The sequence below is a fragment of the Chrysemys picta genome, chromosome 6, assembly GCF_011386835.1.
Source record: "Chrysemys picta bellii isolate R12L10 chromosome 6, ASM1138683v2, whole genome shotgun sequence".
Taxonomy (NCBI): Eukaryota; Metazoa; Chordata; order Testudines; family Emydidae; genus Chrysemys; species Chrysemys picta.
In genome coordinates, this window is record NC_088796.1 from 128567889 (window position 1) to 128579918 (window position 12030).

The window sequence follows — 12030 nt, forward strand, 5'->3', positions numbered from 1 at the left end:
AACAGCTGGTTTGATTACCCAGGATATTGACACTTGTGAACAACAATTGACACAGGCAAATCACAGATTACAGGTACTGTGGAATTTGAACAAACTAACATAGAACAATTTACAGGGGAAAAACCAGCACAAATCTCTCAGATCATGGAAGAACCAGCTAAATATGGCAAGAAAACAAACCATTCTCATTTTTACAGTCAAAGAGCAGTGAGCTATTGGTTTTGTGCTGTAACTCTCCCATTGGTCACCATGCAGTATAATATGATCAGATTTCAGTTTAGGCCATTATAACATTATTGCAGTTTTATTTATGGTTCATGAGTAAAAATTTAACAAACATCACTCTAGTAAACTATGTCCATAATGTACTACGTGTGCAGTATCTATCAAACACATGGAAAATATTAGAACTATACTGAGGACAACAGAGTTTCCTTTCGTAAAAGAGAGGCAACCTCATCACTGTATTTTTCCTTTGCCCTAGAGGGGAACATTAGATTTTCATAAACACACACTGCAATAAGCAGTATAAGGTGCTAGAGATTATATTGTACCTGTGGTGAGTCCTGAACTGGTGACAAGCTGAGGTCGGGGATCTCTCCCTTTCTGCCACGGAAGGGAGCATTTCACAATGGGGAGCTAGGATTCCAGGTTTTCTGATGGCCAGCTTACCCATAGCATGTTCTTGGCATCACTTCCATCACCTTGGAATGTGACTCAAGTCTCTGACGCCTACATGCCCCAAATCCACTCACGACTCGCCACCTGTCATGCCCCCTTCCCCAGTTCACTCATTACTCCCCACCCCTACTGCTGCTCTGTGGTCTCCTTCAATCTGTGCATGTGCACACTTCACCTAGGCTATCTCCCCAGTCTCTCCACCCCATCCCACTCTCTCCTTGCCCTTCTCCTCCTCCAATCTGCTAACTCTTTCCATCCCCCACCCCAGCCCAATCCACCTCCCGAACGATGCTGGGGCGGGGGTCTCAGTGGCATCCCCAGCCAGGAAGGGAGCCAGCAGAAGTCTGTTGCTTGATTCTCTATGGGGAGCAGCAAGGGGCAGCTGTTTCTCCCCTGGATCTTGTAGAAGGGTCATGCATTCTTATCTTTCCTTCCCAGAGCTGTGGGGTTCTTTCCCCACTGCCAGGGCAGGGAAGAGGGCTGTTCAAACCCAGGATCCGGAGTGACTGGGTGGGGGTGTTACAGCTGAAGGGTCAATGCTCCCTTTCCCTCCCATGCTGGGGAGCACAGGGAGGGGTGGAGAAGCCAAGGCTGACAGCAGCTGAATTGCTACAAGCCTGCAGGCAGGATCTCTGCTGCTCTAAGAATAGATCAGACAGAGCTAATGTAACATAGATCAATGGTCCTGCTCAGCACCAAACTAGGATGGGCATCAGTCCACTGGAGCATGCCAGGGAACGAGCAAAGGACTGCTTGCCTGATAGCTCAGTCTGTGCCTGGCTTCTGGCCTCTGGTTTCCTGGGCTTGCTTACGTCATTAATATGCCTACATCCAGCAAAATGCAGTGAATTCCTAAAACCCATTTTGTGAGCGACATTCCCTGCTACTGGCTCTCAGGTCAGATCTCCCATGGGTCCCTGCAATGGATTGCTTTGGGGATCAGGGGGGTTAGAAACTCCAAAGATGGCCCAGGCAGAGGACAGCTACATCCCCAGTCCTCAGTACAGTTCCTGCACATTCCATGTACACAAAGCCACATCTTTAAAACGGTTCCTTGATTTTAAATCCACTCACTGTTGTAGCTGCTGTTGTTGTTAGTCTCTGTCGGTGCCAGGCTGTGCTGAATTGGCCCTTCAGAAGTGGCCCTTCCTGACAGTAAATGGGAGAAGAGAGGGGAGGCGGGGAGGGGGAGAGAAAGAGAAGGGAAGGGGATATTTAGATAATCTCACTGACCAAACAGCAAACACTTCACCAGTTTAATGCTATTTGCATGCCAGTTTATATTGCAATGCCCTACCCTGCCCTCCCATGCACCTACTGTAGACAACAGCAATGGAGATGTAGGGCTGTCTGAAGTCCAGCCAAAGAGGACCATTAGCCCTTGTTAAGCATCAGTTCCCTGGAAATGCTTTGCACTGTACTGAGATCATTACGCACACGAAGAAAGCAGGCAATGGGCTGGGCGTTTTTTACACAAGCCAAGCAGTTCCAACAGGCATGTACCGGGCATTTCCAGAGAATGAACGTTCTGTACATCACCCTGTCAGCATGCTTGGATCATCTTTCAACATTCCATTCAACAGCCCTTAAAAACGTACGCCAGGTGCTGCATATTCACAGCAAACAAATCATCTTACTCACAAACTGATACAAGAGGTGACAAAAAAAATTGGCAACATTTCTCTGGACAAATAATAAGCACGGTCTTTCAATTTAATTTAATCACCAAACTCCTCTTTTGTGTTACGAATATGTTTGATTCACGTTGCTGAAACCTTTGTCATCTACGGGGTCGGCTTTTCTTTCACAAACTGTACTTTCTACATAATCTTGTAAGGAATCCGCCTGTGCAAGATTTACAGAAGGGTGCTTTAGAATCCTCTGATGTAATTACTCCCTAAGGCCTGGTCTACACTACGAGTTTAGGTCAAATTTAGCAGCATTAAATCCAATTAAGCCTGGACACGTCCACACTCCAAAGCCCTTTTTTTCGACTTAAAGGACCCTTTAAACCAGTTTCTTTATTCCACCTCCGACAAGGGGATTAGCGCTAAAATCGGCCTTTGCGGGTCGGATTTGTGGTAGTGTGGATGGAATTCAACGTTATTGGCCTCCGGGAGCTATCCCACAGTGCTTCATTGTGACCGCTCTGGACAGCACTCTCAACTCAGATGCACTGACCAGGTAGACAGGAAAAGCCCCGAGAACTTTTGAATTTCATTTCCTGTTTGCCCAGCGTGGAGAGCACAGGTGACCACGCAGAGCTCATCAGCACAGGTAACCATGATGGAGTCCCAGGATCACAAGAGAGCTCCAGCATGGACCGAACGGGAGGTACGGGATCTGCTCGCCATATGGGAAGATGAATCAGTGCTAGCTGAACTCCGTAGCAGTAAACGAAATGGCAAAATATTAGAAAAAGTCTCAAAGGCCATGAAGGACAGAGGCCATAACAGGGACGCACAGCAGTGCCGCGTGAAAATTAAGGAGCTAAGGCAAGCCTACCACAAAGCCAGAGAGGCAAATGGAAGGTCCGGGGCAGAGCCGCAAACATGCCGCTTCTATACGGAGCTGCATACCATGCTGGGGGTGCAGCCACCACTACCCCAACAGTGTGCTTTGACTCCGTCAATGGAGAATCACGCAACAGGGAAGCGGGTTTGGGGTAGGAGGAAGATGATGATGAAGACAATGAAGATAGCTCACAGCAAGGAAGCGGAGAAACCGGTTCCCCCAACAGCTAGGATATGTTTAACACTCTGGACCTGGAACCAGTAACCCCCAAACTCACCCAAGGCGTGCTCCCAGACCCTGAGGGCACACAAGGGATCTCTGGTGAGTGTACCTTTGTAAATATTACACATGGTTTAAAAGCAAGCGTGTTTAATGATTAATGATTAATTTGCCCTGACAATCGCAGCCAGTACAGCTACTGGAAAAGTCTGTTAACGTGTATGGGGATGGAGCAGAAATCCTCCAGGGACATCTCCAGAAAGCTCTCCTTCATGTACTCCCAAAGCCTTTGCAAAAGGTTTCTGGGGAGGGCTGCCTTATCCCATCCGCCATGGTAGGACACTTTACCACGCCAGGGCAGTAGCACATAGTCTGGAATCATTGCATAACAAAGCATGGCAGCGTATGGTCCCGGTGTTTGCTGGCATGCAGACAACATCCATTCCTTATCTCTCTTTGTTATCCTCAGGAGAGTGATATCATTCACGGTCACCTGGTTGAAATGGGGTGATTTTATTAAGGTGACTTTCAGAGGTGCCCGTTCCTGCTTGGCTGAACAGAAATGTTCCCCACTGTTAGCCACGTGATAGGAGGGAGGGGTGAAGCGATCATCCCAGAGAATTGGGTATGTGTGTGTGTGTGTGGGGGGGTAGTTGGGTTGTGCTGCATGTTAATCCGGAAACCGCAGCCCCTCCTTTTACATTGCAAACTCATTTTAAATGGCCAACCCAACGGGTGCTTGGTATGGGAAATGAGGACGCTGCTGTTTGAAACCATTCCCACATGTTAAGAAGGTTAAAAAAGCCAAAAGACTGTGGCTTACCATGGCTGCCTGCAAGCCGAAATCTGTTGCTTGGCATTGCGTGAGTGATCTCTCACACCAAACCGTCAGGCCCTCAATATAAGAGGAAAAATGCGACCTTGTAACGAAAGCACATGTGCTGTGTAATGTGAACAGCAAAATTTAACGTGGAAGAGTGTACCCATTGTTCTCTACAATGTGTCTTTTTTAACCACCTCTCCCTTCTCCTCCACCAGCGGCAAATGTTTCTCCTTCACAGAGGCTAGTGAGGATTAGAAGGAGAAAACAGTGGACTCGGGATGATATGTTCTCGGAGCGCCAGATGTCCTCCTACGCTGACAGAGCACAACAGAATGCGTGGAGGCAGTCAATGTCAGACTACAGAAAAGCACAATATGAACGAGAGGAGAGGTGGCGGACTGAATCGCGGGATGAACACAGCAAGTGGCGGGCTGAAGAGGATAGGTGGCATCAGCTTGCTGACAGAAGGCAAGAGTCGATGCTCCGGCTGCTGGAGCATCAAACTGATATGCTCCAGCATATGGTTGAGCTGCAGGAAAGGCAGCAGGAGCAGAGACAACCGCTACAGCCCCTGTGTAACCAACAGCCCTCCTCCACAAGTTCCATAGCCTCCTCACCCAGATGCCCAAGAACACGGTGGGGGGGGGGGGGGGGGCTCCAGCCACCCAGCCACTCCACCCCAGATGATTGCCAAGGCATCAGAAGGCTGGCCTTCAATAAGTGTTAAAGTTTTAAACTGCAGTGTGTCCTTTTCCTTCCCTCCTCCCCCACCCCTCCCGGGCTACCTTGGCAGTTATCCCCCTAGTTGTGTGATGAATTAATAAAGAATGCATGAATGTGAAGTAACAATAACTTTATTGCCTCTGCAAGCGGTGCTTGAAGGGGGGAGGGGAGGGTGATTAGTTTACAGGGAAGTAGAGTGAACTGCGGGGGGAGGGGGGGCAGAGGGTTCATCAAGGAGAAACAAACAGAAGTTTCACACAGTAGCCTGGACAGTCACAAAACTGGTTTTCAACGCTTCTCTGATGCGTCCCGCGCCCTGCTGTACTCTTCTAATCGCCCTGGTGTCTGGCTGCACGTAATCAGCGGCTAGGCAATTTGCCTCAACCTCCCACCCCGCCATAAATGTCTCCCTCTTACTCTCACAGATATTGTGGAGCGCACAGCAAGCAGCAATAACAATTGGAATATTGGCTTCGCTGAGGTCTATCCGAGTCAGTAAACTGCACCAGCGCGCTTTTAAACGTCCAAATGCACATTCTACCACCATTCAGCACTTGCTCAGCCTATAGTTGAACAGGTCCTGACTACTGTCCAGGCTGCCTGTGTACGGCTTCATGAGCCATGGCATTAAGGGGTAGGCTGGGTCCCCAAGGATAATGATAGGCATTTCAACATCCCCAACAGTTATTTTCTGGTCCGGGAAGAAAGTCCCTTCCTCCAGCTTTTGAAACAGACCAGAGTGCCTGAAGATGCGAGCATCATGTACCTTTCCCGGCCATCCCATGTTGATGTTAATGAAACGTCCCTTGTGATCCACCAGGGCTTGCAGCAGCATTGAAAAGTACCCCTTGCGGTTTATGTGCCACTAGGTGGCTTGGTGCTCTGGTGACAAGATAAGGATATGGGTTCCGTCTATCGCCCCAACACAGTTTGGGAATCCCATTGCAGCAAACCCATCCACTATGACCTGCACGTTTCCCAGAGTCACTACCCTTGATATCACCAGGTCTTTGCATTGGCTACTTGGATCACAGCAGCCCACACAGTAGATTTGCCCACTCCAAATTGATTCCCAACTGATCGGTAGCTGTCTGGCGATGCAAGCTTCCACAGGGCTATCGCCACTCGCTTCTCAACTGTGAGGGCTGCTCTCATCCTGGTATTCTGGCGCTTCAGGGCAGGGGAAAGCAAGTCACAAAGTTCCATGAAAGTGCCCTTACGCATGCGAAAGTTTCGCAGCCACTGGGAATCGTCCCACATCTGCAACACGATGCGGTCCCACCAGTTTGTGCTTGTTTCCCAGGCCCAGAATTGGCGTTCCACGCCATGAACCTCCCCCAGTAACACCATGATTTGCACATTGCTGGAGCTTGTACTTTGTGAGAGGTCTATGTCCATGTCAATTTCCTCATCACTCTCGTCGCCGTGCTGCAATCGCTGCAATCGCCTCCTCGCCTGGTTTTGCTTTGGCATGTTCTGGCTCTGCATATACTCCAGGACAATGTGCGTGGTGTTCATAGTGCTCATAATTGCCGCGGTGATCTGAGCGGGCTCCATGATCCCAGTGCTATGCCTTCTGGGCTGAAAAAAGACGCGAAACTATTGTCTGACGGAGGGAGGGGACATGGCTTACAAAGAATTAAAATCAACAAAAGTGGCTGTGCATCAGGGAGAAACACAAACAACTGTCACACAGAATGGCCCCCCCCAAAGATTGAACTCAAAACCCTGGGTTTAGCAGACCGTTGATTTCACGGAGGGAGGGGGAAGCAAATGAATACAGAACAAATCTGGTCCATCTATCTTTTACATCTTAAGCTGGCAGCAGACGGTGCAGCATGAGTGATAGCCGTCGGCATCTTCTGGGTGCTTGGCAGAAAATGCTGTATTACAACTGCTAGCCATCATCGTCAAGACGGTTCAATAGGACTGACGGCAGGACTGAGTCTCCAGGAGACAAAACATGTCTGCCCAGGTGCCTCTGACCGAACTCACTGAGGAATACGACGACGATGGATACCAATCGTAATACACCATCTACTGCCAAAAGGCAATTAGCTGCTGCTGTGTAGCAATGCAGTACCACGTCTGCCGGCACCCAGATGACATATGGTGACAGTGAGCTGAGCTGAGCCGAGCGGGCTCCATGCTTGCCATGGTATGTTGTCTGCACAGGTAACCCAGGTAAAAAGGCGCGAATCAATTGTCTGCCATTGCTCTGATGGAGGGGGAGGGGCCTGATGACATGTACCCAGAACCCCCCGCGACACTGTTTTTGCATCATCAGGCATTGGGATCTCAACCCAGAATTCCAATGGGCGGCGGAGACTGCGGGAACTGTGGGATAGCTACCCACAGTGCAATGCTCCGGAAGTCGACGCTAGCCTCAGTACTGTGGAGCGGTCCGCCGACATAATGCACTTAGAGCATTTTATGTGGGGACACACACAATCGACTGTATAAAACCGATTTCTATAAAACCGGCTTCTATAAATTCGACCTAATTTCGTAGTGTAGACATACCCTAAGATACTGTTTTTTAAAACAGAGACAAAATGGCAATTCACAGGACTTTAAAGCCTGCTGAGTTGAGAGCACTGCACATTCTAATTTTGGAGATGATACTTGCCATGCTTAGGATCCATTCCTCATCTCACAGCCTGATTGTCCCCTTGCTTATTACACCAGTGTAAATCTGGAATAGCTCCACTGTTCTCGATGGAGTTACACTTATGTAGAGGAGCGTCGGATCAGGCCCCAGGGCTATAAAATTAGCAGCTACTGTGGACACACGCACACACATACATAGTAGCTATTTTTTCCTAACTGTGGAGTGATGAGTTTGGCATTAGTTCCTTAGTCTGCATCTGAGTTTCGGAGATTTCCTGGTATGCAGTCCTGGTAATGAACACAGTCAAGCTTACTCTGTAAAGATGAACCATCTTTTTTTTAAGCATTGGTTTCTCTTTAAACTCTCTCCCTTTCCCACGTATGCCTCTAGAACTTGATGGGACTCCGAGCTCTTAAGCATCACTTAAGCAATGTACATGGTTGATAAAACAGCATTTGTATTAGTTAAAATAAAAGATATTTTAAAGCGAAGATGGGAAGCTAATTCTCCATTTGAGAAAGTGCTGAAACATGCATTTGAGCCTTATACTGTCAAAAACCTGCCCATTTTACTCATATGGAAGCAGCAAATGCTGCATTATCGCTGACACAAATGCAACTGTTCACCATTAAAGTCATTTCTGCCTTGTGATAAGCAGAGACTAAAGAGACAATTCATGCTCAAGACCACAATCCTGCCTCATTGGACTCAGGTCCTGACGAAGCAGATGAACTTGGATATCCTTTCTATAAACTAGAGTTTAGTGAAGAATGCATTCACTTCCCCCCATCTTTGTGTAAAAAGAAAAGTAAATAAAAACATGTATTCTGCCCCTTGCCATGCCTACTTGTCATAACTTTTTCATTTAAAAAAAAACAAAACACAACTTTCAAAAGTCTTGCCGACAAAATTCCCTTTATAACACGGAAGAGGGGAGATTTTCTAAAGCACCCAAGTGATTTAGAACCACAAGTCTCATTGCTTCTGTAAATCTCCCCCTTCAGTGCTTGGCTCCTACATCACTTGGGTGCTTGTGAAAAATCTCCCGCTTTGGGGCATGGCTCCCATGGGTGCTGCTGTAAAGCAGATAAAGAAAGATACAGTGTTAGTTCTCCTCCACGTTATCTAGCCAGGCAAACACAGAGGGACTAATTTGTTCTCTTGGCTGGACTTTTAAAAAAATATATCATACATTTTACATTAAGCTACGCTTTATTCTGTGCTATTTTTCTCCCTTTGTCTCTTTGCTGCGGTTCTTTCTAACCTTCAAAGCCCTTCACTGGCTTCCCATTCAGCTCAGAGTCCATTTCCAAATAGCCCTTGTTGTTCATAAAGATTCTTCTTGAACTTGCTCCAACTTTCATCTCTCCCTAGTTCTGTCACTGGTCCATGTGCTTTAGTACTATAACCTCCCTCCCACCCATCTCTTCCTGCAGTCTCACCACTGTTTATGCAAGAGCCTTCTCCTCTGCAATTTCATCTCTTTTCAGTCTCATCAACCTTTGCCTACATTCCAGCTCTTTAAAGTCTTCCCCCTCTACAAATGCATTTTAACTTATGTCATTCCATAGGCATATGTTGTTTCTATTATGTCTTTTTATTTCTATATCTTATTTTTATTTCTTTTTTTGAATGTAAACAGATTCTCACTAAAGGGCGCGTCTACACAATAGCTGAAGGGTGCTTCCCAGCATGGGTAGACAGAAATGCGCTAGCTCTGCTTGAGCTAGTGTGCTAAAAATAGCAGTGTGGCCATGGCAACATGGATGGTGGCTCGGCCTAGCTGCCCACAGTACAATCCCCTGGGCACGTACTTGGACGGCTGTTCTGCTGTTTTTAGCATGCTAGGTTCAAACAGAGCTAGCATGTCTGTCTTCCCAGGCTGCGAAGCACCCTCCCAGCTGCAATGTAGACCCTCCCTGAATCACATGACTCCAGCAGTTATGGCTTTAAGAAAAACCACCAAATATCACGAGACTCACAATAAAACTCGTAAGAGTCAGCAACCACTGCACATCTCTCAACTATGGGCCTTGACTTCATTCGGCATTGGATCAGACCCGTTATGGCCTCTTTGCCCAGCTGCTAAGGCTAATGTGCTTCAGCAGTCTGCCCTTGTCTCAGCCAACTTTCTACTCGCACAAAACTGAACACCCTTGCCCCGCCCCACCCCGCCCCTCCTCTGAGGCCCGCCCATGCCCTGCCCTGCCTCTTCTCTGAGGCCCCGCCCCCGCTCACTCTCCCCACCCTCACTCACTTGCTTATTTTCACCAGGTTGGCTCAGGGGCTGGGTTGCGAGAGGGGGTGAGGGCTCCCGCTGGGGGTGTGGGCTCGGGGTGGGGCTGAAGGGTTTGGGGTTTAGGAGGGGGCTCTGGGCTGGGATTGAGGGGTTCGGAGGGTGGGATGGGGTTCTGGGCTGGGGTAGGGGGTTGGGGTGCGGGCGGGGGGGGGGGCCTCAGGAGTGCAGACTCCGGGCGGCACTTACCTCAAGCAGCTCCTGGAAGCAGAGGCATGTCCCCCCTCTGGCTCCTATGCTGAGGTGCGGCCAAGCGGTTCTGCACACTGCCCTATCTGCAGGCACTGCCCCCGCAGGGCAGCACTTGGGGCGGGGGCAGCGTGCGGAGTACCCTGGGACCGGCTCTGTTCAATATCTTCATCAACGACTTAGATATTGGCATAGAAAGTACGCTTATTAAGTTTGCGGATGATACCAAACTGGGAGGGATTGCAACTACTTTGGAGGACAGGGTCATAATTCAAAATGATCTGGACAAATTGGAGAAATGGTCTGAGTTAAACAGGATGAAGTTTAACAAAGACAAATGCAAAGTGCTCCACTTAGGAAGGAAAAATCAATTTCACACATACAGAATGGGAAAAGACTGTCTAGGAAGGAGTACGGCAGAAAGGGATCTAGGGGTTATAGTGGACCACAAGCTAAATATGAGTCAACAGTGTGATGCTGTTGCAAAAAAAGCAAACATGATTCTGGGATGCATTAGCAGGTGTGTTGTGAGCAAGACACGAGAAGTCATTCTTCCGCTCTATTCTGCTCTGGTTAGGCCTCAGCTGGAGTATTGTGTCCAGTTCTGGGCGCCGCATTTTAAAAAAGATGTGGAGAAATTGGAAAGGGTCCAAAGAAGAGCAACAAGAATGATTAAAGGTCTTGAGAACATGACCTATGAAGGAAGGCTGAAAGAACTGGGTTTGTTTAGTTTGGAGAAGAGAAGACTGAGAGGGGACATGATAGCAGTTTTCAGGTATCTAAAAGGGTGTCATGAGGAGGAGGGAGAGAACTTGTTCACCTTAGCCTCTAAGGATAGAACCAGAAACAATGGGTTTAAACTGCAGCAAGGGAGGTCTAGGTTGGACATTAGGAAAAAGTTCCTAACTGTCAGGGTGGTTAAACACTGGAACAAATTGCCTAGGGAGGTTGTGGAATCTCCGTCTCTGGAGATATTTAAGAGTAGGTTAGATAAATGTCTATCAGGGATGGTCTAGACAGTATTTGGTCCTGCCATGCGGGCAGGGGACTGGACTTGATGACCTCTCGAGGTCCCTTCCAGTCCTATAATCTATGATTCTATGATTCCTATGCATAGGACCCGGAGGGGGGACATGCCGGCTGCTTCCCGGGAGCCGCGTGGCACGGAGGCTAGCAGGGAGCCTGCCAGCCCTACTGCGTGGTGCCGCCAACCGGACAATTTCTACATAGAAATTCCATGCTCTAACAATAAGAATATAGCAGTACGGATATATTACCGACCACCAGACCACGATGGTGATTGTGACTGAAATGCTCAGGGAGATTAGCAAGGCTATTAAAATAAAAAACTCAAAAATAATAATGGGGGATTTCAATTATCCCCATAGTGACTGGGTACATAACACCTCAGGACGGGATGCAGAGTTAAAGTTTCTTGACACCTTAAATCACTGCTTCTTGGAGCAGCTGGTCCTGGAACCCACCAGAGGAGAGGCAATTCTTGATTTAGTCCTAAGTGCAGCACAGGATCTGGTCCAAGAGGTGAATATAGCTGGACTGCTTGGTAATAGTGATCATAATATAATTAAATTTAACATCCCTGTGGCAGGAAAAATACCACAGTGGCCCAACACTGTAGCATTTAATTTCAGAAAGGGGAAGTACACAACAATGAGGAGGTTACTTAAACAGAAATTAAAGGGTATAGCACCAAAAGTGAAATCTCTGCAAGCTGCATGGAAACTTTTTAAAGACATGTTAATAGAGGCTCAACTTAAATGTATCCCCCACATTAAAAAACATAGTAAGAGAACCAAAAAAGAGCCACCATGGCTAAACAACAAAGTAAAATGAGCAGTGAGAGGCAAAAAGGCATCTTTCAAAAAGTGGAAGTTAAATCCTAGTGAGGAAAATAGAAAGGAGCAGAAACACTGGCGAATGAAGTGTAAAAATATAATTAGGAAGGCTAAAAAA

At 47.8% G+C, this 12030-nt stretch overlaps 1 protein-coding gene across 11 annotated transcripts in view; it reads right to left on the reverse strand.

Annotated features, from left to right (window-relative positions):
- The window catches only part of NRG1 (neuregulin 1), a 733358-nt gene that overhangs the window by 421051 nt on the left and 300277 nt on the right, over nucleotides 1-12030 (reverse strand). For all 11 annotated transcript variants that reach the window (XM_065549824.1, XM_008172650.4, XM_008172647.4 and 8 more), the window contains exon 2: nucleotides 1756-1830. In XM_065549824.1, coding sequence (XP_065405896.1) covers nucleotides 1756-1830 — 75 coding nt within the window. The remainder of the gene's footprint in view (nucleotides 1-1755; nucleotides 1831-12030) is intronic.